Source organism: Pyxicephalus adspersus, chromosome Z (assembly GCF_032062135.1).
Source record: "Pyxicephalus adspersus chromosome Z, UCB_Pads_2.0, whole genome shotgun sequence".
NCBI lineage: Eukaryota > Metazoa > Chordata > Amphibia > Anura > Pyxicephalidae > Pyxicephalus > Pyxicephalus adspersus.
The window spans coordinates 57,012,959-57,040,733 of NC_092871.1; the positions used below are offsets into that span (position 1 = coordinate 57,012,959).

Sequence of the window (27,775 nt, forward strand, 5' to 3'; positions counted from 1 at the left end):
TGCCATATCATGATGTCATTAGAATGAACAGGATGCGTTTTGTGTTGGAATACGCAAAGGGTAAGAAAGAAGAGCTGGCGATGCTATGCTACAGAAGGCCATACACCGTACAGGAGGCTATGCACCTTTGGAGGCCATACAGTAAGAAATGACAGTGTGAGGAGAGACAGTGCATTCTCCATAACCCTGAGGAGAATCAAAGAAATTGGGAAGAAGTGAGCCAAGATTAGTGTAAGGGGAGGCCTAGAATAACTATTATTTACAGTATTTCCTTGATATAACTGAATAATTAAATAAAAGAGCATAAAAAAAACTTTTTGAGTTCCATCTTTATACTTACAGCACAGGCAGAGACTTCCAGAAGGATCAGATATTAAAAGACTTTAGAGAGTTTGCACTTTTTCATAAGACATTAATAGTAAGGCAATATTATGAAAAAATGAAGCAAAACTTTGCATAGAATTTTTATGACACCATAAGGAAAGGAAAGACTAAAAAGCCCTTCTATTTCTTTATATGTTTTATTGTTGACGTATTTCTTCACTTCCTGATCTTTACTCACAAAAGGAACTTGCAGAATATCTTCCAAAGTGAGGGGATTTTTTTTCCTAGGCATTTGTCCCCAGGACAGACATTTTAGGTTGGGTGACAAATAAAGGATTAAATCTCTCCAACAGGGAAGGCTCAAACTATTCCCACTCTATCTAAAACAAACACTACACTGTAACACACACTGTAATTTAGCTGATCCTTTATACTCAATAGGGACTAAAGGTCATCCATAAAATGGAGATACACACGATTGAAATACGTCTATCTACAAATGTTCAGGAGAGAAGAATGAGGTTGATTTTAGGTAATAGAGTAAACAAACTACAATAGAGGGAATCAATTCTGCAGATTTTTTTTTCTTTAGTATGAATTAGGTTAACTCTTCATGTGCAGATCTTCTTTAGAAAAAACACAGGATCAGCATGATGGACAGCTCAGGGCTTATCCCTTTCTATCATTTTAATCCAAACGCAATATTTGCATGGAAAATAACTAACTTCTATTCATGTTCGTAAACAAGAAAATTTAAGCATAAGGAATGGATAAAGAGAAAAAAGAAGCAGGCATATTCAATGTGTACATCATATTTTGCTTCTTCATGTGTTATCTTTACTAATTCAATTCCACGCTGCCAGGGATCATATCAAAGCAAAGTGTTTAGCATTTTGATTCTGGTCTGTAAATCAATCTGTCAATTTTTCTGATAAAAGGCAAAATAAAACCATGCAAGGTAACCCTCACAAGGAAGTGAATTCCCTGTAGTTTATCAAACCAGGCTGCAAAGGTTGAGTTGTAATTATTTGCTACCTTGCTTTACAGATTGAATTTTGGTCTGTGTGTACAAAGACCACATATTGGTTTACAGTTGCTCGTTTACACAAAAAGGCTTAATCTGATTTACAGACATAACACTGTATGAGCTTCTGGGTCTCTCGCTGCCAAATTAAAAAGCTTCTTATTAATTATAAGCAAAATGTTGAGGTGGGGGCATATGTAGTATCATGCAGCCGGTGGTATATAATTAATGTGAATATACAACATTCAATGGTGAGGCAGGGATTTGGGGGATGTTAATCGGGAGCAGGCAGCTGCCTACCATCCAAGGATTACAAGCACAGATTGGTACTGCTCACACAAAGCCTCCATCCAATATGCAATATTACATGACCCAGTGTTGGAACCACCTCCATCATCCATGCTTTTTCGGGTTAGTGGAATATACATGAATCTTTTCTGTCATCTGGGAGTCCTTATCCCAGGGAGCCTGGCAATTATTATATGCAATTCCTAATATAGTTATAAGTACAAACATCATGCCTATCTAATACTTCTTATAGGTTGTTCTATAAACAACAAAAGAGCAAAGAAAATCTGCAGCAGGGGAGGTGCTGTTGCTCACAGAAAACAGATTGTATCTTTTAAACAAGATTCCTAGTCTTGGTTGGTAAAAGTTTTAATGTATCACTTTACTCAGTGTGTATTCCAAAAAATAACTTTATATTTCTGTTGCTTTTGTAATTTCCACAATATTTACACTAGATACAACACCTTCCTAATTTTCTGAATTTAGTTTATTTTAAAAAATAGTGCCGGAATCTCAGCAATATTTCATATCAGTCACTGTGCTACAGGTGTTCATATTGCTCCCATAGACAAACACACATTAGGGCTATTTCTGAATGAAGCTAATTACGGTAAGTTACTTGTGTTTTAGTAATAGTGGAGACCTGTGCTGAAAGAAATAGGGACATGGCAACTCCCAAAATTGCTAGTTGACCTGGATTCTCAAGTACTAATACTTTGTGAGCATTCGCTGAAAATGAGCATGCAGCTAGTAAGGTCTGAGCTTCTGATCTTCATGCTTGCTCAAAGACAGTGACAGTTTAAAAGTCTTTTGAATCAGCATGACAGACAGGAAAGTAGCATTTTTAAAAGGAAGCTTTACTTATTGTAAATTACAAATATTTTAAGGACAAGCTTTCTTATAACCTCTCAGGGAGGATTATACACACTTCATGCAAAAAGGGAAATTAATCACATCTAAAGGAAGAAGTTTTAGCAACTACTATAGATTGTTTTAAGAAAAAGCTGGATGTTTTTCTAGAAGCACAGAATATAACTGGGTAATGGGGGTTTAAAGTAAAAATACCAGTGACTGTTAATTCAGGGAACATCTGATTGCCTCATGGAATCAGGAAGGATTTTTTCCCCCTGTTGAAACAAATTGTACCAGGGTTTTTTTGTCTTCCACTGGACCAACTATGTCTTATAGGGATTTATATCTGGGATATGTTTATTTCCCTAGTGGTTGAACTTGATGGATTTATGTCTTTTTTCAACCTAACCTACTATGTAACTATGTAACTAAAGCCAAAGCCAACTGCTGTGTTAGTGCTCTTAGACACCAATGGTAATGATTCCTCTAAACCAGCTCCTTGCCAGTGTATTTTTGCATTTTTCATTGTTTTGCATGTGCTAGCATTCCCTCCTATTTACAGCCCTGTATACGATCTAGGGGAAATAAAATTGCATTACTACCACAACTGAGTCATTAAGCATTTATAAAGTCATCTGCCTTGCAAAGATGGCAGCTGGAGGCTTCTTTGTTAATATGGCTTTTTTTCTTTAGTAATCAGGAATCACACACCATGCTATGATGACATTTTCTATTAAAAATCATGTAAATTCAATAACTTTTGTACAAAATGATGTTTCTGACCTATATTACCCTCTATTATTACTGTGCTTCCCTGTACATCTGAAACATTTACTGTCCTAGAATCCTTTATGTATTTGTCTGCCATTCCAGTATGGACCCTGCCCTTAGGCTTTATTTTCGAGTAATTATGCCCTTACTTTATTCTGAGTCTTTGTAGACTCATTAGTTCTTGACAATGGGAAGCCAGTAACAGAGTGTCTAGGCCAGGGGCGCAGGCTGCCTCCTGCCTATTATCTCTAGCCTTTGGTAGTGGCTGTTATTGCTGCCTCAGTGCCTCCTATACCAACCTATGATAAGTAATTTCTGCCTCTCGGCTTTAAGCACCTCTTACATGTTACTTGCACGTAAAATCACCTTACATTATTCAGTAAGATGTAAAATTAGAGGCCAGCTTTGCCAGAGAGGTTTTCAAATTTCCATGTACTGTGAAGGAAGACTGACTCCACCCAAGCAAGTAAGTTCTCTTTTATAATAGTTACTTTAATATGCAAATATTTCATGTTTTTCCCAGTAAATATATATATATATATATATATATAATTTTTGCTGAGCACATACACTAGCATTTAAAGTGACAGCACATACAAAACTGAAATTTTTGCCATGGTTATCTATTGACAGGCTTAAATATTTATATTTGGAGGTGCAATTTTTCTCACAGTAGCTCTAGTGTGCGATCATTGCACCCCTGCTATCAAAACACCCTAGTAAACACATCCAGAGCTAGTGTATGCAAATAAATACTTGCCTGGCTGCATTCAACTTTAGGGTTGACTCTAAAAGCTCTAAAGCCAGCGGCCATCCAAACAGCTAGCATTTTTGAAAGGAGTCCAGCTACATAGTTCTTGCATGACATATTTTCTTTATGTTCTCTACAGCCAAGGGTTAGGGTGCATAACAGATATATCAAAGGTGTTTGTTATTTTGAAGGAATATGGTGATATTGCTAGCAACAAAAAGTTATGTTTTATGTATATATATTCTCCGTGTGAAATGAGCAGTAACCCAAATCCTGCTGTAGGTTTTATAAATAAAGACTAGGAAAATCGCCAAAGCAGGGTGGCCAGTGTACCCAAAATATGTTTTGTCCATCGCTTATTTCCTCATACATTTTTTCACCTGTGCATCCCATGTGTTCATTTCTGTAACTGCCATCTCTCCCCACCCCTTCCCTTTCCATCGTGCCAGTCATTTGGGACTAGAATATAATGGAAGAACATCAGCTTTTGCCCATGGTAAATCTGTGCAGCTTTTAAAGGATTTAGTGGCACTCAAATCGTAAAGTGACCTCAGAGGAAAGGGGGGGAATGTACACTCAGCCCAGACAGTCAGATCCACACAAATGAATGAGAGACATCAAGAACAGGGGAGACATCAGGAGAGGGACACAGATGAACAAGAACTACTAAGAAATGAGACAGACTAAAGCCAGGCTACAGAATTACATTTAGCCATATTAAAGATCATACAGTTTTAGGAAAAATCTGAAGCAAGACACTAAATAGAAAACAGTTCTCGTTCTCATGCAAGTGTAGACGGCTGCTTATCACCTAGCTAGAGAGAGAGTAAGCACTTCCTTTTACTGTCACAAATTAAATTTTCCTATTTGCAGATTCAGGACTTGCAAAGTTTCATTCTTCCCTCAAACTTCCCAATATTTCCTGTAAGTATTATCACACCTATATTTCTTTGTTACAATTTCAGGAAAGTGCTGTATTTATTCAGGCTGTTCTGTATTTTTAGTGACTCTGATATTTCAGATATGTTCATTATTCTTAGTCATTAGTGATATTTATATAAAGTTTGCATTTTAATTTGTAAATTATATACTGTTGCATTGTTTTAATACTTTCTAGTATTTTTGTCTTTAGTCACTGTGTTTTATTGTGGGCCTATTTCACCTGAGTTGTATCAGGTTACCAGTTTTTGGTTTTACTCTACAGTTTCTTCTGATCATACAAATTGTGGATGTAATAATATTTGAACTGGTGGGAAACACATTAGGTAAAAATATATAAGGATAAAAAAAAATTAGAAAAAAAATCTCTCCTTGGAAAATTCACTCTGCAAGCTTTTCTCCATTAAATATATATTACAACACGTTTATGGTAGCTTCAGAAAGGGGGGTGGTGAATGCCCACAATGTTTTATAAATTGATAACCATTTACATCCAGATTTTTGCAGGTATATTTTATTGATATTTTTTAAGAATTAGTTATTACCACTGAAGAAACTTTATAAAAGTTTGGTGATTAAGCACTTCATGATTTATTAAGATGAATGTGTATACTATGATGGTAGCATATTTTTTCCCAAGTTTACAGAGTGGACAATTTGATTTTAGTGCAATTTTCCAAATATATTAAATATTTTAAATACAATGTTACATATCTGAATTTCAACATGTTATTTAAGGATTAATCCCCCAATGGAACTGGTGGGTGAGATATTTAGTTTGTAGGTAGGAGGGATTTTCTGCCATTCTGCAGGCATGTTGTGGTATGAATAAGCCTAGCATAAATTTGTTTATTGGAAACACATGTTCAATGCAGCCAGTCAAACCCCCATATTAGACCTATTGAGGAACAGAGACAAATTGAGTAGCATAAGATGCGGGAAACCATTTGTAGCAGATCCTAATTTTCTTACATTTGTCTTGTCCAGTAGCCATCCACAGTAAAAGTCAGTAAAAGTATATATTACATGTGTACAAGGGTAAAATATGTGTTTACATTATTTTAAGCAAAAGGTCAGACAAATGGTTATAAAGTCAGGTGAAAAATATATATTTACACAGTTGTATCTACCAAAGATTGGTAATTCTGTTCAGCCGTATGATCCAGGAGTCACATAAGTGATCATAGCTATATAAGTGATAATACTTTTTTTCCACTCCAAGTAAGTAATACAGTTTGGTCACTGCCTATCCACCAGTCTGCTGGTTGGTCAGCTCTCTGCTTTTAAGGCTGCACCAATACATGGGTTACTGGATCTGTGTAGGAAAAATCTCAAGGCTATCAAGGCACTCTGGAGGAAAACAGATTGCTCAGAAAGCCCTGTCTGAGAGATCTGTCACAAATCTCAAGTTGCAGATCCTCCAATAGGATAATGACCCAAAACACACAGCTAAACGCTTCTTTAGTGATCTTTTAGGAACCTTCAGAAAGGTAAAGAGCTGAAACATGCAGTCCTGAGAAAGCACCCTTTGCACCTGAAACAGCTGGAGCAGTCAGAAAGAATGAGTCAAACCACCTGTTGATAGGTACAGAAGTCTCAATGCGCATTACAGAAATCACAGTTTTTTTGTGATTGCCACTAAAGGTTGTAAACAAAATAATGGGTAACGGGTCCCATTGTTTTGTTCCACGTTGTTTTACTTTCTGTGAATATTGTAAAATTTCTGTTGAGTTTAATCTAAAAAGGAAAGCATGATAATTGATTGGTACCAATTTTTCTGGAGACATTCTGACTTTCAGAAACATTTGTGGGTTCTTCTTTTTTGTGTAGGAGGGATAAATGTAGATAGTTTATGTCAGGTTCAGATCAATTTGTTTTTTAATTAGCCTGACCCCAGACATCTACATAATATCTGGTGAAGCTTGGGTGTAGAAACATGATGTAACAGGCTCAAAGAAAAAAAAAAAGAAAAAGTAAATTTAAATAAATCATCCATTAAAGATCAAAATCATCTTTGTTTCTTTTTGAGTTTAATCCATGAGTATATAAGCAACGGACAAACTAAAGCATGAGAAGGTAATTATTTATGAGGATTGGGATGTACCTTTTACGTAAAGAATTATAAAATGTTGGGCACTTTGTGAATTACACTGGGGAACAATTTTGAACAAATGTTATGTTGACTTTAATTTTTAAGCTTATTTACACTAAAATAGGTATGCTGATTCTGAAAGTGCAGTTTGTATTCTTCTATCATGTCAGTTTTTTTCTCTACTGCTTTTAATAATGTGATTACTGTAGTGTGGATTTGTATAGGCTATTCATTTAGACGCAAGACAGTGTGGTCAGAGGTTGTGCGCTGCTCTACGTAGTGAATAGGCAACATTTATTTTTCTACTTACACATGTATTTCCTTTCTTTCAGATCATGTCTGGCTTTGCTGTTTCTTGTTGTAAGTGCCTAAAAACCCTGATTCATTTTGTTATATCTGTGGCAGTTTCACAATTCCCAGTCCAAGGGCGAACATTAGCACATTTGTAGAGCAAGCATATTTGGCGTATTTCAAAGTTAAACTTGGTGATCAAGATAAGTCTTGGGCCCCTCATAAGGTGTGCAAACAGTGGTGGGGGGTTTACTGATGTGGACAAAGGGAACACGTGATAAGATGCCATTTGGTATACCTATGGTTAGGCAAGAGCCAGAAGATCATTTCAGTGACTGTTACTTTTGTATAGTGAAAACTTCAGGATATAACAAAAAAAATAAATGTAACATAGAGTATCCTAGTCTACCATCTACTATACGCCCTGTGGCTCATTCAGATAAAATCCCAGTACTATGATTATGGTGATGAACTAGGTGACTACAATGATGAAGATTTAAAATTGAAGAGGACTTTGTTCGTAAGAGATTTGATCAGCATGAGTTGATAGATTTGGCACATGATTTTGGACAAGTAAGTCTTCAGAACTCCTAGCATCAAGACTGCGTGAAAAAAAACAAAGGTATCATACTTTCGAACCAGAGAAATTGCATTTCTGCAGTACTTTAGAACTGTCAGTGGCTTTGTGTATTGCTATAGCATACCTGGTTTAATGGAGGAATTGGGAATTCCAATCTTTAACTAAACTGAATGGCCACTATTAATCGATAGTGTGTTGCTATAGCATACCTGGTTTAATGGAGAAATTGGGAATTCCAATCTATAACTCAACTGAATAGCTACTGTTCATCAATAGCCTAAAGCAGGGCCTAAAGTGTGTCCTCCTTCGCAATGGCAATATATTTGGGTCAGTTCCAATTGGACATTCAGTTTCTTTTTGTGAAGAATATGCAGACATAAAGAGAATCATTGAGTTGTTGCAATATCACTAACACAATTGGGTCATCTGTATTGACCTTAAAATGGTATCCTCCCTTCTTGGTCAGCAATGAGGATACACCAAGTATCCCTGTTATATGTGCATGTGGGACAGCAGAGCTCGTGAGAAGCATTCAGTGGAAAGGAATTGGCCTCCAAGATCCAGGTAATCCAAACAAGAGCAACTTGTTGATAGAAGGAATATTATATTCCCGCCTCTGCACATGAAACTGGGTCTGATGAAGCAGTTTCTTAAAGCTTTAAAATGGGATGCTTACAGGGCCGATTAGAGGTAGCAGACTCCAGCACAACAAAACAATAAGCAGTAGCCCGGCTGGGCATCTGGCTACCTCACTTAAGCTACGTACACACTTCCAATTTTTATCGTTGTTAAATGAACGACGAACGATCCTGCACGATATCTACGAACGATCGTATAGCACCGATCCTGCACATACAGATAACGACACGATCGTTCGTAGATATTGTACACACAATAGATACGATCGTTTGAGCGATACAGGGAATGACGTGCACGACAGGAAGTGAACAAACGTTCGTTCGTCACGCATGCTCAGACCATGGACGATCAACGAACGATCGTACACACGAACGATGGTCAACGATCGTCGTCCAATCCGATCCGCTGGTCCGGTCGTTCGTTTCCATCGACTTTCCTCGTTCGTCGGCGTCGTTGGTTACTTTTTTTACGAACGATTTTTGCCCAATCGATCGTTCGTCGTTCGTTCGTCGTTCATTTTGAACGACAAAAATTGGAAGTGTGTACGCAGCTTTAGGTGCCCTCTCTTACTAACACATACACTATATCAGTACTGTTCCACTCACAGTTTTTTAGTACTGTTTGGCTGCTGGCTTTCCTGGAACCCTCTGTCTCTCTCCCAGCCTGGAACACTCTGCCTCTCTCTCAGCCTGGAGCACTCTGGCTCTCCCTCAGCCTGGAACACTCTGGCTCTCTCTCAGCCTGTAACACCCTGGCTCTCTCTCAGCCTAGAACACTCTGGCTCTTTCTCAGCCTGGAACCCTCTGGCTCTCTCTTCATCCTGGAACCCTCTGGATCTCTCTCAGCCTGGAACACTCTGGCTCTCTCTTCAGTCTAGAACCCTCTGGCTCTCTCTCTCAGCCTGGAATCCACTCTGGCTCTCTCTCAGCCTCTTGCTGATCACTTCCCACAGCCTCTTGCTGAAAAATTCCCTTCCTCCGTGCACCTGAGTGCAGGTGCATATAACCCAAATCAAAATTGGGTTGGGCCAAGGAACCCACCATTTCACTCCCTTGGCCGGCTCCAGGGCTCTAAAGAACCTGGTTTCTTTCTAAAAAAAAACCTGTCCAAACATCATAAAACTCTCTTTCCCTGGAGCCTTATTTACACTTTTTTGGGACACCCTGTCACAGTATGTAAAGTTTGTGTGTTTATTGACAAAAATGGAGGGTACCCTGTATCGTAAAAACTGTATGTGATAGCAAAAACTGGGGTCATTTCTAGGTTTACCACCCAAAATTAGTAAAAAACAAGTGTAAGATCTAACTCAACAAAAAATGCTTTCCCCAGTGTTATTTGGTTATTGTACAGTAAACTTACCCCATGGTAATAGCAGTGTGTACAAGTCATCTACAGGTGCTGGGCTGTATTTTTGTTTCTGTATGTTTGCATTTAAACTATTCAAATTGTATTTGGAGAGCAAACATATAAATATATATATAAACATAAAATATTTGTTTCAGAAAGAAGAAAATGTTTTCAATCTCATTAGCTGGCATGGATACTCCTATACTTTAGCATATTATTTAATACTTTATGTAATACATTTTATTCTAACCTCTATTCTGCTTCTGTCCATGTAGAGTGCAAAAATGTGAAATTGTGTGATAGATTTTTGGGTATTTTTCCCAGTTGTATATAGACATGTATGTTATTGGTCCAATTTTAGAGACTGCATTCTGCATTAAATGTATTTGTCAGAGGGGGTCTAGTTTTGTCTTCCTAGTAAAATACAAATTAGTTTGAGGCCTCTATGCCAGAGTTATACAGTGTGTGGGTGTGGGTTCAGTGCTTGTTCTCTTAGTTATAAATATGATTTAAAGAATAGATGCGGAGATGGCCTAGGGCTTACTATCACTGGCAGGACTGTGAGCTGCTTGCAAGCTTTACTCTGCTTCTTTCTGTATCTTGTGGAGGTTTGGATAAATGTATTCCCACATTTATCCATCCTTTCTGTACCATTTTCTCATCTTCTGCATGTTCCCTTTTATTATCTGGCAACACACTCTTTATGTATTTAATTCCGACCCCTAAAAACCCATCTAGACACATTGAGCCTGATTTGTGTTCTATATGAATCATTATTTTGTAATGGAAGACTGATCACTGTCCTTCTCCTTGTTTTCTTCTTGCAGACAGCTGCTGGGCACATATTTTTGGATAGAGCCTGAATGACAAAGTCTACAAATCCATCAGGCCTCTGTCAAGAGGATCTCAGAGAGACATGGTACCTCCTCCATCTCCCAGAACCCTCTTCTTATTCATACTTTTGCAGAGGGGAGTTGAGTTCCAACAGAATACCCAGCCTCACTCTATTAAGATAGATGGGGATATCACTTTGGGAGGGCTATTCCCTGTTCATGCCAAGGGCCCAGCTGGGGTTCCATGTGGAGAAGTAAAGAAAGAAGCTGGGGTACATCGAATGGAGGCTATGCTGTATGCCCTGGACCAAATTAATGGGGATCCTGAGCTTCTTCCTAACCTGACACTCGGTGCTCGGATTCTAGACACTTGCTCTCGAGACACTTATGCTCTGGAACAGTCACTTACATTTGTTCAAGCACTGATTCAGAAGGACACCTCAGATATTCGCTGTTCCAATGGAGAACCAGCTATTTTCAGCCGCCCAGAGAGGGTTGTTGGAGTGATTGGTGCCTCAGCAAGCTCAGTCTCCATCATGGTGGCCAACGTGCTGAGACTCTTTGCTGTAAGATTATCTTTGCATCTTTCTCTATTTTTTTTTTTTGTTTTATCACTGTCTGTTTTTTGCTTTCTTGATTTCAATTTCTTCTAGTACCATGCTGTGACTGGAACAGAGGTAATGCAATAGAGTCTGACTATCACATCCTAGGACCTCACACTTTTACACATGCAGTGGATTAGATTCGGGTAATACAAGGACATATTTGAAAACTGTGTTCCCCTTTTACCCTCTATCCCCCACTAACTAATCACAGCCTTTAAAAGTAAGAAAAAGAAACCTAAGTGCTCAGAATTCTGAATGAAATTCACGGTCAGATGATCCACCAGGTTTTATAGGACCTCACAATTTCACATGTGCAGTGGATTATATTACATTAGGGGGATTTAAAACTGTTCTCACCTTCTATCCTCCCTTCCCTTCTAACTTATCACTGTCCTAAAAAAAAAAGAAAAGAAAAACATACATAGAGGCCTAAAATACACAAATTCCTAAATACCTAAATTCATTGTCAGATGACCAGTCTTGAGTCTTTCCCTTTACTTAAGGTGGAGATGTAGGAACTTGTTCTTGGGGTTGACATTACTGCCTGAATGGTGTAAGTACTTGCTATTTGCTGTACAGTGACAGGGGTCCTCTTGGGCCATGTTCACACTGGCGGGGAGGTTGCATTGCGTTTACTGCGCCAGGGAACTGCTGTCCCTTTGGAGAAGCTACATGCAGCTTCTCTTGTTGGCAGCTCCGTAGAGAATTAATAGGGGCCGACATGAATAGTGAGCGATACCAGTTTCATTCACTGCCTCAGCTGTCAAATCTGTAGACATTGGTTTTTAAAGAACCAGCACTGTGATGTGAGTGACAAAGAGGCTGGCAAGATGCCAGTCATGGGAAACAACTTAGGATCGCTCGATCCTGAAGAAAGTTAGAACCTACCCTTAGATTTTAAAGGACTACATATCATAATGATGTCTCCTCATCTCCTCTAGTCAGTGTCGGTTCACTGATTCCCCATAAGAGTTTGTGCAGTAGATATAAGAGAAGGACTGGAGTTTTGCTTTAAAGCCCTAGAGATGCATTTTAAAGCTAGACTCCAGGGAAAAATATTTAAAGGATAGCCTGTTTTGTGTTTTGCATTTTTTTTTAATATTTTCTGGCATCTGTAGCGGTGTACTTTACAGTCCAGACAGGCAATAAGGAAAATTAAATTTGTTTTTCTGATTATTCAAACTATTATCCTTGTTACTCTCATATTTCCTTTAAATAACTGAAAGATAAGAATTGTTTCATCAGTAATCAGGATTCAGAGCTAAAAAGCACTGGAGAACTTTGGTTGGATGGGTTACAAAACCTGTAATGAAGTCTAGAAAGTTACACACCTTCCTCCCAAGAAAAGCAACAATTCCCTTTCATTTAGTTTAAATGCAAATATAAAACCAATCCAAGCATTCATATTTATTGTGCTACTATGAAAGTCAGTGCTGACTGGCTTTAGCAGTCTATGTGCACCTTCAACCATTAACATGATCTCATTTGTTTATGCAAACCATCGGCTCAATGTTGGAGGGACATGGACTTCCAATGGCTGAGATACAGGCTTCTGCTGTATTAACCACCTGGGCGTTACACTGATGTCTAGATTTCTGTACCAAAAGCTGTACACTGTTTTTCATGAAATTTTTTTTTTTAAACTGTAGACCTGTAACTTACAGAAATATGTCCGAACAGAGTTCTAGTAGATATCATGAATATAAAATATGTTTGAAAAACACAATCATGTAAAAAAAAAAAAAAATTACGTTTAATAAAATTAAATAAAAGACACAAAAATCAGCTTAAACAAGAATACATAAATAAATGAAAAATACTGAAAATGCGATAATTCGGTATACTGTATAGTAATATATTTTTCTAAAACACCTCCTTAGTGTGGTAAATTTTAAAACAGAGTCCAACGTCACATACCTATAGACAAAACCACATAAAAATATTTTGTATTATTTTGTATTGGATTGGATACAGGACTTTGTATTGAATCCAATACAAAATATTTTAACTTCCCGCTACGACCCCCATCGACGGGCGAACTCACGGACATCATCAGGAATCGCAGAGGGACGCGTACGCGAATGCCGGGTGTTCTAATTCTTTCCAAACTTCCATGCAAAAAGTGTTAATTTTTTGCATGGAAATGTATTTTAGATTGTGGGCTATAATTCACCGAATTACTCAATAATTACTTATAATTCACCGAATTACCGCATAACTCACCGAAATATGTCCAAAATTTAATATTAACTTTTTTTTTATAAAACAAAAAAAAAAATCTTTAAAAAAAATCTTAAAAAAAAAAAATAGTGTATAATGTAATGTATCTGTACAGTAGCTTATATAATATATATATATAATACAATTATATATATATAATATAAAAGGATTTCTTTGTATTGGACTCAATACAGCTTTTTTGTATTGAGTTCAATGCAAAGTGATTTGAATTTCCCGCCCCACCTCCCGCCCGCACCGACGCATGCAGCGACGTCACCGGGAAACCCCGGAGATCGTCACTGCACTCGCCGGATGAAGACTGAAGACAGAAGACGTCTCCGTAGGAGCTGCGGGGAGAAGGTGAGTACTTTTTTTTAGAGATCGATGCTGGAACAGAACGGATCATCACAGCGGGGACCAGGTAAGTGATGGGATTTAACCACCCGACAAAGTTCAGGTTTATCGATTTTAGCAAAATTTTTAAACCCGAACCAAGGTCGGGTTTAACTGTCGGGTGGTTAATTAGGCTACTAACATAAATATTTCATTTGTTTTTATGGCTATGTACAAGCAGTGGAGTCTAAAGACATAGATGCGAAGGCCTGATTTTTAAAGCTTCTCCAATGCTGTAGAAGCTAGAATATCATGGGTGAACCTAGGAATGAATCTGGTTCAGGAATTAAAACATTTAGCAACTGATAGCAGATTATTTTTAGGAAATCTATTCCAGTTTTATTTGATAACCCAGGTTCCCCCATGATAGTCTATCCTATTCAGTCTTAGAGCGCTTTCATAAACCAGTATGCAACAGATGTGTTAAGTGAGCAGTGAAAAAAGGGGAAAAATGTTCATGTTGATAGTGTGAAAATGTTATAAAAGTTGTGATTGTCCAGCCATGTTGCCCATATTTTGAAGAATTTCTTTGCACAGCCTTTGTTGGTGTAGGTGTTTTGGCATAGTAGTACAGTTTTGAGATGTGGTTTTTTTCTAGTGTAAAAGAGAGTCAAAGAACTGTCTTTTTAATGAAGGTAGGGCAAGCTCTTAAACTTGTCCTTGAAATAAAATTTGAAACAAATTTTTGATAAAGGGGTTTAAACATAGGATTAGCAGTTTGTGGGTTACCCAAAAGGAGGATCCATTATGGGATTGTGTGATGTGACTTACCTGGTCCTGGAAAACTATAATTATGGGCATGACCATGAGATATGTAGCAAGGTATCTTCAGCTTGATCCCTCTGCAGTCTTGGACCATCCAGGATGCAATTTATAGTGGGTTTCCTGATAGGTGCTACAGAGGGGAGCCTTGTGGGTAGAGTGGGGAGCACAGTCATGTTCCGGTGTAATTGATACCTCTAGGAACAGGAAGGGTGGAGAATTGGTTGTGTTTAACAATAACTGGTAATGCCCCTTTTAGTGTTTATTCAAAAGCTTGACTAATTTGTATTTACAGCTAACTGGTTTCATTGTGCCTTATTGCAGATACTTGCCCTACATCTGACTATAATAATAAACAAAGATGGTATTTATGTAACTTGTAGCTTGTATCTAATTCTAGCTGCATCTGTAATAAACCATTAATATTCCAGTTTCCGATAGGCATAGATGATGAGATGTGCTAAAACCAATATAAAAGGCTCTTTTCCTTTTAGCTCAGTTATGTATTTGACATAAGGGACAATGCAACTAGAGAAACAGAAATAGCAAGAATCACTTCTGCTATCAGAGAATTATCAGAGAATATTACAATCAAAGTGGGTAGAAAGTGGTCAGGCACTATGGCTGTAAGATCTCATGTGAAACTGAAGTGATAAAAAAAATGTAACAAGCTGCCTGTACTAAGAAATAACTGCTAGGTACAATGCAGTATTTGGTAGAATGACATTCAGCCTAAGGTCTGTATACATGGTTCCTCCAAGGCAAGTACATGTGTGCACATTAAATATCCTTTGAGTAACATACTTCTCTTATGTTTATATGGTGTTACAATAATTATATAATAATTAGTTTATTTTTATTATTATATAGTAATTATATCTGAGTATTTATATAAATTCTATGACTCAATCTCTTGTTCTCTTTAAGGCTGTCCTAGTATCAATGGTGCCACAAGCCCTATAAAACTGAGAACTCTAAAGCCGCATACACACGTGCAAATAAAGTCCTTGGAAAGGATCTTTCATGATCCTTTCATGTACATACAGCACCATTCTGCTCTATGCAGAGGGGAGGGGGAGAACGACAGAGCGGCATCCTGCTGCACGCTCTCACCCTTCCCTTGCATTAGGAACGACAGGAGTTGTACACACACCAGATTCTCATCCGATATCGGCCCTGAGCCGATTATCGGGCGAGAACCATTGGATGTGTGTACGTAGCTTAAGACTGTAAAACAGGAGACGTTTATCCCATGTTAGTCTAGACATGATCATACTTCCTTAAGACTACTTATAGCTACTGTTCTAGAGATGATTATACCCTGCTGTTGTTTATTTTGTGCAAGTCCAAATGTAGTTGCACTTATTGGCAATAATGACATCATTTATTTTCTGGCTAGAAAGCAAAGCCTGTGTGCCAAATCACAGATTATCTGTGTGTCATAACAGAGACCTTGCAATGATTTAGGCCAGAAATGCTCACAGTAATCAAATTAAAATTGTAAAGCTTCTATTGGGCTACACTGGCAGTATGCAAGGTTAGAGATTATGTAGGTGGTTGATGACACCAACCCGCAGCGTGATGTGCTTTGGATTTTATTCATGTGTCAGATCAAAGATAGTCTGAGTGGGTTAACTACAGATAATGGACAAATATTATCTCAGAATTTATCAGGATGTTTGTTGGTAAATGCATGCAATTCCTACTTTGGTTTATTTAGAAGAACAATATTTTTTTTTAATATCAGATATACATGATAATGGTTTGAGTATGGTGTCATTTTTGTCAGTTCTTGTTTTTCTAAATTGGTTAAAATATACATGTTCTGAAGAGCAGCTGTTTTATTGCTATTTTACATTCATTTTTTTTTGTTTTGTTTAGTAGTGATGTTGGAGTTGTGCTTTACTATTCCACCCTCAAAGATAGTCTATCTATCTATCTGCCAAATTTAACCAAAATGACCATCAATGTGCCTGATTTATTAAAACTCTCCATGACTTTAGAAGATTGTATATAACGAGAGATTTAGCAAACCTGGAGTGGATTCCTTAAAATTAATTTGCTGTAATTGCTCAACGTTTAAAATCGTGGACCACATTCATGACAAGTTTGCTGGATCACTATGGTTCACCTATGATAGTCTATCTTTTCCAGACTTCTGATTTTCTTTTCAGCGCTCTGATGTTTTCTTTCGTAGATAGTTACTAGTCTGAGTAAAAAAAAAAAAAAAAACATATGTATATGAAATATATAAAATAGCAAACACATAAAAATAAGGCATTCCTAAAAGGGTAAACTAATAAACAGTGAAGGGAACAAAGTGCATTAATCTGGGTGGTTGATTAGTTGGTAAGCTAATGCATTTTGCAGTAAAGTGTGCCTGATGACTGGCAGGCAATGGCCAGGGTTGGAATCCATTCCTTATGGGAAACAGACATTGTATTAGAGGAACAGTGCTAGACGTAACAACCACAAATGATGATTTGTAGAACTTTTGGAAACAGAAGACGAAGTCCAGCACAGTGCCTTTATAAAAAGGGAAGGATCATGTACTTAGGGGTGTCAGTGACTTCCTCTTTGGTTTTCATGATCACTGGCAGAGACAACACACCTCTTAGGACACATAAAAATACCTTAATGTATAACTACTGGGATGGCTTGAAAAACAACCATTGTTAATTTTAGATCCATTATCCATGAGGCTTACAGCATCATAAAAACTCTGCTTACACATGGTATAACATATCTATATTGAGGTATATTTTTACTATCCTTTAATAGTCAGAACAGTGATAACCCTCTAATGCTTTAAATTGTTCACGGATTGATTGCAATTCATAACTAATAATAAGTAATGCTTCTCAGGGTTCATATTGAAAGATTATTGAGCTTTAGAAAGAATACCCTGAACAAAGAACTGTGATTTTAATGCATGATTTATTGGATTCATCTTTTTATGTTGCCAATAAAAGTTAGAGATTCTAGACTCATCAAACCTCATTTTATTACCATCACAGATTAATTTTTAGACATTTTAATATGTGTCTTTCCAGAATCCTTAACTCTTTATTTTCCTTTAAGGTTGGAGAAGTAGATCTCTGTTGTATGTCATGCAAAAATTTTTAATGATACCTTCTACCCAAAATGTTTGTATTATTTTTATATGTTTTCTGCCCCATCAACCTCCTATATCTCCTAAAGACTCCTGTGGTAGGATATCTCCATTCCAATTTTCAGCTCTGTCAAGACAAAATAAAATATATATTTTATGATTTTTCTTTTTTTAAATCATAGTGCTCCTTTGTTCAAAGCTTCATGGTAAAATGAATAGAGAAGTGAGCTCACATTTTTTTTCCTTTTATACAATAAATCGAATATTTGGCATAATAAAAGTAGCAAAACAGCACTGGAGTTACTAATACAAAAATTCTACAGATACGTAGGGATTTGTAAAGATGTTTGTATTGTGTTTTGTACTTTGTTCATCACCAGTGCGCGCTTCCTGAGGATTTTTTTCCTTGAGGGTAATTTAAGCCACTGGAGTCCCTAAGAAAGATAAGATGTGGTTATCTGGTTCGGTTCACTAGTCCCTTTGAGGTAAATAGTCTTTAAAAAGCCTATTTAGAAATTATTTTTAATATTTTACAATGTTAATGAATAATTCTCCATCCTGGAGAAGCTGCAGTCTATTTTCTAGCTTTGATGCATAGCTGCTGGCTCTTGCCTTTGAAAAATTTTATTATGAAAAGACCTTCATGTCTGTATTGTTAGGTGTAGCCATTCCTTCAAAGGTTTCTCTGTGCTAGTATATGAACGGTTACTGGTTGATTGTCTATTGTATCATGAAAAATATTCAATGTCTAGTAATATCTAATAACAGAAAATAATTGTTAATCAATATGCCATTTAGATTCCTCAGGTAAGTTATGCATCAACAGCTCCAGAACTCAGTGACAACAACCGGTATGACTTCTTTTCCCGAGTGGTGCCACCAGATTCCTACCAGGCTCAGGCTATGGTGGATATTGTCAAAGCTCTTGGATGGAATTATGTGTCCACGTTGGCATCTGAGGGCAACTATGGGGAGAGTGGAGTTGAAGCATTTATACAGATTTCCCGGGAAGCTGGTGGGTTTTTCATTTTAGTTATATTAACATTTCTTTTTAAACAATTTAAAACCTGATGTACATAAGTTCTCCTTTTTATGTTACTCTCATTGTGTAGGAGGAGTGTGTATTGCTCAGTCTATTAAGATTCCTCGGGAGCCACGACCTGGAGAATTTGATAAGGTGATAAGAAGGCTACTAGAGACCCCTAATGCTCGTGGCATCATTATCTTTGCCAATGAGGATGACATCAAGTGAGAATACTTTGCAAATATTTTCTTTTTTAGTGCACCTCTTTGTACACTCTTTTGTACACTCTTTCTTCTCTTTCCAACCTTGAAGATCCTAATTGCTTTTATATGTTATTCAAACTGAATATTCCCACACTTTTCTTTTCTCTTAACACATATCCACCTTTTAATTATTTTAGCTACAGCAAAACGCTAACATTTTTATAAATTTCATTATGGGCCATTCTGTTGTACTGACTGAGTATTAAAGTGAGAAAATCAAATAATCACCTTATCCTATGGTTCTAATGAAACATTCTGTCCCCTAGCATTCTTTTAGACATTAGTACAAGAATGCTCCCTGCAAACTGAGAATTCAGTAAACCTATTATAGGGCTGGAAAAATAGAAATATCCTACTACTGTTGCCATTTTCATGTTTATGGCAGTTTTATAAATTCTGGCATCATAATATTATGTTATGGTAATTTTCAATGAACAGATCCAATAAATAATATTTATTAACACTAAATTGTCAAATGGCTAATTATTCCATGGGTTTTATATGTTATATAATTTCTTAAAAACAAAAATAGTTTGTAAGTTAGTAATAGTTTCATCTAAATGTTTGAAACTGAACACACCTAATGTTATATGCTGTTGACTGCAAATGTTCTTGCTGCTGGTAGGAGTGTTTTAGATGCAGCTCAAAGAGCCAACCAGACGGGTCATTTCTTGTGGGTAGGATCTGATAGCTGGGGATCCAAGACATCTCCTGTCCTGGGACTGGAAGAAGTTGCAGAAGGGGCTGTAACTATCCTGCCTAAAAGAGCTTCAATTGATGGTGAGTTGATTTAATGCAAACATCTTGATGGTCAGTGGTATAGCTCTCAACAAGTCACAGCCACATTTGTCTATGTTTTAGGGTTTGACCAGTATTTTATCAGCCGAACGCTGGAAAACAACCGACGCAATATTTGGTTTGCAGAGTTTTGGGAAGATGATTTTAAATGCAAACTGACCAGGTCTCTATCTTCTCAAGAGGATTCCAGACGAAAGTGCACTGGTATGCTTACAATGTATATTGAGGATGGTAAACTGTATATGTAATGAATTTTATTTGTCATATTTTTTTTTAAAATGCTTTATTGTTTTATACCTATAGTATATACTGTAAATATATATATAATATCCAATGTACAGGCTGGTTATATGCAGTTAGTTTGTTTTTCTTTTCTGTGGTGTGAAATTTGTTGTGTTTTACTTGTAGTACCAAATGTTTAATTTGGTGTCTGGAAACTCCACTAAAATGCAGAAAGCCCAATTTCTTTTTTTTCTCATTTACTAAGGGAAAAAAGTCTTTACCAAATGGTTATACTTCTTACAAGAGGATTCAATACTGCCAGGCAAAACAAAATTATAAGTTTTTTTCTGGTGTCCAAGGACAGTGGATTTCAAACGTTTTAATGCTGGGAGCCTCACTGACACCACTAGGGTTGGTGTAATGATAGGAAAGATGATGTTGTATGTAGCAAGCTGATTGTAGCCAAATTGCACAGGATAAGACACAAGAGCTTAAAGAGGTATGAATAAATAAAATCTACATTTGTAATACAGAAAGACAGGGACAGGGGTCAAGAGTATGTAATGTACAAATTTGTACATACTGTTTTTTATAGCACCTCTTGTTTTAATTAGGAGCCTCCCATCACTACTGTAAATTAGTCTTTGTGTCACAGACTGGGGACCTCCTGGCCTCATAACCTGATTTGCTTTCAGGTAGAGGGTTTAACTAGCTAAGGCAGTGGATGTTGTGGTGGCTCTGTGAGATCAGTACATTTTCATCAATGCCTTTCCTGCCTTGACACATATTCCCCCTCTGTTTTGCAGCATTGATATGGAGGGCATTCCAGTGATCCTCCTTTATCTGTACTGTTCCAGGCAGATGTGGCACGCCAACCCCAGATAGATGAGGGATAGGGCATCTAATTCTAACATTGGTTTAACATTGGTTATGGAAGATGTACCTCACTTGGTGTCCTCAGGCTTTGACCCCCACAACTTTTTGAGTTGAACAAATGTTTTACTTCCTGTTTTTGGGTCGGGACCAGCATCTGCATTTCGGAACATTTAAGGGATTCAGCTCATTCTATACTTTTTCAGAGAGTGTTGCCCTCCTAATTTTATTTTTCTTGCTTAGGACCATTGGACTTGGACTCTCTCATGTAACCATCTCTGATTGTACATCTGCCCATAGAAACTAAACTGGTTCTTTCTCTATGCTCACCCACAAGTTGGAGTTACTCTATGAGGCCCTTGTCTACATTTGCAGCTGCATCTTACAAAAAAATGTTTATTTTTCTGCACAGGGACATGAGGATTTGCAGCCCAGTGCTTTTTTTTCTACCTTGTCCAGGACACCCCATACCATTGTCTGGATGTGGTTTTGTATTTGTTTTGTATTTGTGTGATTCCCAACACTTGTTTGTTGTTCTTTTGGGCCTGTAAGCATTTTGTTTCCTGTGTTACCTACCTTTCAGTTGCACAGTGTATGGATGTCTTGAAATTTAAAGACTTACAGTGTCCCTCAACGAAAGAAGAAGAACATAGTTTTTTTTACACAAAGTATAAGCCTTTTCTTAATGTTTATTCAGGGACACAGGTCACATCCCTCTGTTTTTTGATCATGCTCTTGGTACTGAATTGCTATGTAACTGTGGCTTGTTGATAGCTTATCCTGGGATGACCTACAGTATTTTTTGTCCTTCTATAGCTAGCAGTATAATCTAAAGTTTTCCTCTGTCCCTTATTGGGCCCCAAGAAAAAGGATTTAACAAATGTTGAATTTAAAAATTCAATTTGTAATTGCATTTTACTTAAACTCAAAGTCCTAAATGGATCCTACAGCTGATCAAGTTTAGGTTTCTGCTTATATTACTTCCATTTTATACTAACTGAGTTGTAGCAGGTAGACAGAGATCCTTATATATAATTTTTAATGCTACATTTTTAATGTGTACAATTATAGGATGAACTTTAGTAAGTGAATTTGTCAGACAAAATTAAATCCATGAATAAAGCTCCCATATACTAAAGTTTTGGTAGGTATCTCCTTTCCGCTTTTTCATTTCTTTGCTTCCTCACTTAATAACACAGTCTAAACCTCAATAGCAGATTAAAATTAAGCATCTCACATAGTCCCCTGTCCTTGCTGCCAGATTGTGCTGTGCAACATGGAACAACATATTCTATTAGTTCCAGTTACATTTACCATGGTATAAGTAAGGAACCTAGTACGCTGACTTTGCAGGTAAAACTGCAGTCACAATATTGGAATTTTTGGCATTTGAAAACAAATGTACTTGTTCTCATTGTTTTACATGATAGGAATTTTAAGGTATTAAGTTGTGCTGACTTGAACTTTTGTATTACAGGGGAGGAAAGGATAAGCAGAGACTCAACTTATGAACAAGAGGGAAAAGTGCAGTTTGTCATTGATGCAGTGTATGCGATGGCTCATGCGTTACACAGTATGCACAGTGATCTCTGCCAGGGAAACATTGGGGTCTGTGACAGAATGGATCCCGTTGATGGACGACTGCTATTACAGTATATACGTAGGGTTAACTTCAATGGTAAGGGCAATTCTGTTGTTGTTCCAAGCCGAAACAGGTATTGGGATTTTTTTTATACCTTTTACCTTGTAATTAGGATTTGTATACATTATGAAATGATTTGTTGGAAAAACACCTCACATTTTTCTCTGTTCAGGAAGTGCTGGAACTCCAGTGATGTTTAATGAAAATGGAGACGCTCCAGGCCGGTATGACATTTTCCAGTATCAGATGACCAATGCTTCTGCTCCTTCCTACAGAGTGATTGGACAATGGACAGAGTACCTACGACTTAATGTAAGAATTAACCTGTTAGATGAAATGATAATTATTTTAAAATCACAGTTGGTTTGTTTAGATATATTTTAGACACCCTTTCCTCTCTTAGGAATGTATTTACAAAGCAGTAAATATATATATTTCCAATTTACAGTTCAGGTAAAACATATGTTAACAATCCAAAACTGCAATACATTAACATTAATTTATCACTTTAAAATAATGACAGTTCAGAAAAATAACTCTTGATGTGCTAGAAATATAGTGTTCTTCTGTCTTCTTTCACAACACAGTGGGGAGCATATATCAATTTTGTCACACAGCTAGACTATGCTAAACACAAGCTATGAGACAAAACATGCTTTAGATGTACAGTTATAGGAGGTTAAAGCTTTAGTCATAAATTCCTTTTTTAGATTTGCTGAAGCTGCATTGCTACTGTGATGAACCTTGACTACTTTTTAATTATATGTCAGTTTAGTATGAAAATTGGTCTTATGTTGGGTAATAAATCTGTAATGTACTTTGAAAATCTGTTCCCATTAGGGGCAATTAACCTGCATGGGTTGCAAAAACACCTATTGCAGAGACTTATTGCAGAGACGTTTGATAAATAAGAGGCATGCTGATTGGATTCCAAATGTGTCACTAATTTGCTTGGTCAATGCCCACTAGTGTTTTTGCCTAAAAATTTCACAGCATGATATGTCATCCTTGTTATTACTACTTATTTATGCTACTTATTTCTAATGCATTACAAAGAGCCCAAACATTTCTTTACTCCTCTAAACCTCAACCCCTTTCTCCAAAATATTTTGTGCAAAACCAACATTATTTTTTTGCAGTTATTAAACAGATAATTCTTTTAATTGTATATTTAACAAACAAGAGGAACCTATTTTTAGGTTTTAATGCACCCATGATTTATGTAAATATAAGTTATGTAAATTTAATTTACAATTTGTTCTTTTTTTTAATTTCTAGGTTTTCCCTTTCCCTTCCTTCCTTCCTTTTCTCTTATTCATATTCTGTTCTTTGGCTTGCCTTTAGTACACTATACGATCACCAACAACTTTAAGATAACTAAGCCAATGTTTTAAAAAAAAAAAAAAACACAAATGGAAATAATGTGTATTTGTAGCTACAATGTGCTGTCATTTACACATATCTTCTTAAGACTAATGTGGATTTTTCAATTTTGCTGCTTCAGATTGAGGAGATGCAGTGGTCTGGTGGGCAGCCTGATATTCCATCATCTGTGTGCAGTCTTCCCTGCCAACCTGGAGAGAGGAAGAAAATGGTAAAGGGGGTGCCATGCTGCTGGCATTGTGAACTATGTGATGGGTACCAGTACCAGCTGGATGACTTCAACTGCCAGGCTTGTCCTTTCGACATGCGACCGAATGTCAACCGAACTGCTTGCCGTCCAACACCAATTGTAAAACTGGAGTGGCATTCAGCATGGGCCATACTGCCTCTTTTTTTGTCAATCCTAGGTATACTCAGTACCCTCTTTGTGGTCGGCACCCTGATACGTTTTAATGATACTCCAATAGTGCGGGCCTCTGGACGAGAATTAAGCTATGTTTTGCTCACTGGGCTCTTTTTAATGTATGCAATTACCTTCCTGATGATGGCAGAACCTGGAGTGGCAGTTTGTGCTCTTCGACGGCTTTTCCTTGGTCTTGGCATGTGTATTTCCTACGCCGCCCTCCTGACCAAAACTAACAGGATCTACCGCATCTTTGAGCAGGGAAAGCGCTCAGTAACTCCTCCACGTTTTATTAGTCCAGCTTCTCAGTTGGTCATCTCTTTCAGCCTCATTTCTGTACAGCTGGTGGGTACAGCCATTTGGCTGGCAGTGCTGCCTCCACACAGTGTGATTGACTATGAGGAACAGCGAACACCCAACCCAGAGCTAGCTAGGGGTGTTCTGAAATGTGACATGTCTGACTTGTCCTTAGTCAGCTGCTTAATGTACTCCATCCTTCTTATGGTCACCTGTACTGTATATGCAGTGAAGGCCCGTGGAGTACCTGAGAACTTCAATGAGGCCAAACCAATCGGCTTCACTATGTACACAACTTGTATTGTCTGGCTGGCCTTTGTACCCATATTCTTTGGTACAGCACAGTCTGCAGAGAAGGTGAAAGAAATACAACTCTTGCACTTTTTCATGCCAACAGCTCATTTTGTGCTATTCACTGGTATTTCATCCTGTAACATGACCACACACTTTATGCTTGTGCCTATTCACCTGTGTTCTGTGGAAAACACCTTGTTTGAAATCAATTTTTTCATTATGCAGGTCTTGTCCATATCATGAGCCATTATCCAGTGTGTTTCCATTGGCTGGAATCATTTCACAGTCCCAGTTGTTCTACATTCAGCAGTGAAGTAAAATTTTCTTCTTTTACCTCACCTACCTAGATCTATATCCAGACAACCACCTTGACAGTATCGATGAGTCTTAGTGCTTCAGTCTCCCTTGGAATGCTCTATGTACCCAAGGTTTACATCATACTCTTCCATCCTGAGCAGAACGTGCAGAAACGCAAGCGCAGCTTCAAGGCTGTGGCGACAGCGGCCACCATGTCTACCCGCCTGTCTCAGAAAAACAGTGAACGACAAAACGGGGAAAGCAAACTGCCTGAGAAGAGCCTACCTGAGAGCAAGTGATTAAAGGTATTTATAGAAAAAAAATTGTTTTAGTCTCAGTCTTAGCTGACCAGTTATAGTCTTCATTTTAAGTAGACTAGAGGTGCCTAAAGTTTTCATGTTGAAACATCTGAGTGTCAGTTTACCATTTCTTTGGGATTCCAAAACACAATTCTCCTGACAGACAAAGCAAACTTAATTGTATGCAATATCTATGGAATGCTATTTAGGTTTGGGAAAACATTGTAGCATAAATACACACACACATAGTCAACCTCTGTCAACTGTTTATAGCTAATCCTCATTTAATTACTTACCTGCTTACTGACAACTTGCTCTTACAAAGGGCTCTCCAATGGGTACACTGTACAAGAATCATTCTCATCAACATCCTCTGTCCTGAGTAACGATCCTCCATGATCTGGGTCTGCAGAATGTCAGTATACCTGTCACTGATGCATGCCCGCAGATCTGCATTTGGGCTCTTTACTATGCTCTTTACCTAATGAATACATTTTTTTTTACTAGGTTGCTGGAACAGAACCTGGTCTTTATGTGTGGAGCATCAGTATTGCTACATTTGTCCCTCTTGGGTTGATCCCTCCTTTCTCCTGTTCATTTTAGTGCATAAAAGCTCTAAGGAAAACAGAAACTCTTTAGTTGATGAAACACCTCAAGACAAATAGCACTCCAGACCCAGGCAGCTTCTCCAATGCGTTTTACCAAAAATTTTGAACTAAGTTGGGCCCCCATCTGGTGGGCTACTTTAATGCCTTAAGGGAGGGGGAGTGTTTATGTGGGGAAGCCAATTTAGCTCATATTAGTGTGATCCCCAAACCAGGTAAAGGCCTCTCCTCTGTCTCTAAATTTTGCCCCATCCCTGTCATTATTTGTAATCTCAAAATCTTCACCAAAATTTTTTCTGTTCGCTTGAATTCCTACCTGACATATTCATATAGTGAATATATTCATCCTGATAAAGTGGGTTTCATTCCATTCCGCCAGGCTCCGGATCAAACCAGGTGATCGATTGACTTGATCTCTGCTGTTTCTGCTAATTGAGACAGTTCAAACAGAAAAACTATGCTTCTATCTTTAGACCTTCAAAAATAGTTTGATAGTCTCTTTTGGGACTACTTATATATATGTGTATATACTGAGCCGCCTGAATTTTGGAGGTGAGTTTTTGAGGATCGTGTCCACTCTATACAGGTCTCCTGAAACAAAGGTCTCTCTAGGGGGTTATCTATCTTCTAAAAAAGGTACCAGGCAAGGTTGCCCTCTTTCTTCCCTGCTCTTTGCTTTGGCCACTGAGTCTCTAGCCATAGCCCTGTGTTCTGCCCTGATGTTAAAGGTATACTCTGCAAAGGAGTAGAAAATAAATGTGCACTTTTCGCAGATGATATTGTATGTCTCAGTTAATATCCTTACTCAACCTATTCAAAGTTTCAAAAGCTATCCATTATTCCCTAGTTCCTTTATTCGCTCCAAAATGTCCCAATGCTCCCCTACTTACTGTAAAACGCCACTTGAGAGTACTTCTAAATCTTTAGGAGACTCAGTGGGCCAGAATTCAATTCTGTACTCAGCACTGTCAACCCCCTCTTTTAAATTACTCTATGAAAGCCTAGGAAAGAAACTTGGATAAAACTTGGGAGTTGGAAGAGTGGATCGAGATTGCTCGCAACATTTCCAAGGTTTCACTCAATGTTATTTTGGTTGAAATGAACTATAAGGTTATGTTATGTTGGTATTTGGTCCCAACTAAGTTAGCTAAATGCTTCCCTGGCTCCTCTCACCCCCACCACCACCTGTTTTAGAGGCTGTGGTGGACTAGGTGATATGAAACATATATGGTGGTCCTGCTCGGTGGGGCAAGAATTCTGGAAGAAGTTGTTTCACCTCCTTTCTTCTATTATTCCCCCCTCCCTATTGGTCCGGAATGTGCCCTGCTGAGTAAAATTGATTTTCCATTGACCAAGTATACCAAAAAATTCTGTAACTATATGCTTCTGGCTGGAAGATTTACCCTGGCCTGAGCATGGAAGGCCATATCGATGATGTCTCTATCGGTTAAACTCAACCGGATCATGATAAATTATAAACTTACCTTCATGGTCAAAGACACCCCTCATGTGTTTGAGCTTACCTGGGGTCCATGGCTCTCTCACAATTCTT

At 37.7% G+C, this 27,775-nt stretch overlaps 1 protein-coding gene across 2 annotated transcripts in view; it reads left to right on the plus strand.

Annotated features, from left to right (window-relative positions):
* The first annotated feature begins 4,614 nt into the window (after window positions 1-4,614).
* LOC140343031 (metabotropic glutamate receptor 6-like) overlaps window positions 4,615-27,775 on the plus strand; it is a 30,019-nt gene continuing 6,858 nt past the window's right edge. Inside the window, exons 1-11 of one of the 2 annotated variants that reach the window (XM_072429482.1) lie at window positions 4,615-4,934; window positions 7,374-7,401; window positions 10,726-11,297; window positions 18,622-18,838; window positions 18,936-19,071; window positions 19,736-19,890; window positions 19,972-20,112; window positions 22,481-22,681; window positions 22,818-22,957; window positions 24,150-25,085; window positions 25,370-25,624. In XM_072429482.1, coding sequence (XP_072285583.1) covers window positions 10,815-11,297; window positions 18,622-18,838; window positions 18,936-19,071; window positions 19,736-19,890; window positions 19,972-20,112; window positions 22,481-22,681; window positions 22,818-22,957; window positions 24,150-25,085; window positions 25,370-25,618 — 2,658 coding nt within the window. In that variant the 5' untranslated portion in view covers window positions 4,615-4,934; window positions 7,374-7,401; window positions 10,726-10,814 and the 3' untranslated portion in view covers window positions 25,619-25,624. The remainder of the gene's footprint in view (window positions 4,935-7,373; window positions 7,402-10,725; window positions 11,298-18,621; window positions 18,839-18,935; window positions 19,072-19,735; window positions 19,891-19,971; window positions 20,113-22,480; window positions 22,682-22,817; window positions 22,958-24,149; window positions 25,086-25,369; window positions 25,625-27,775) is intronic. The other variant, XM_072429483.1, reaches the window with a different exon arrangement.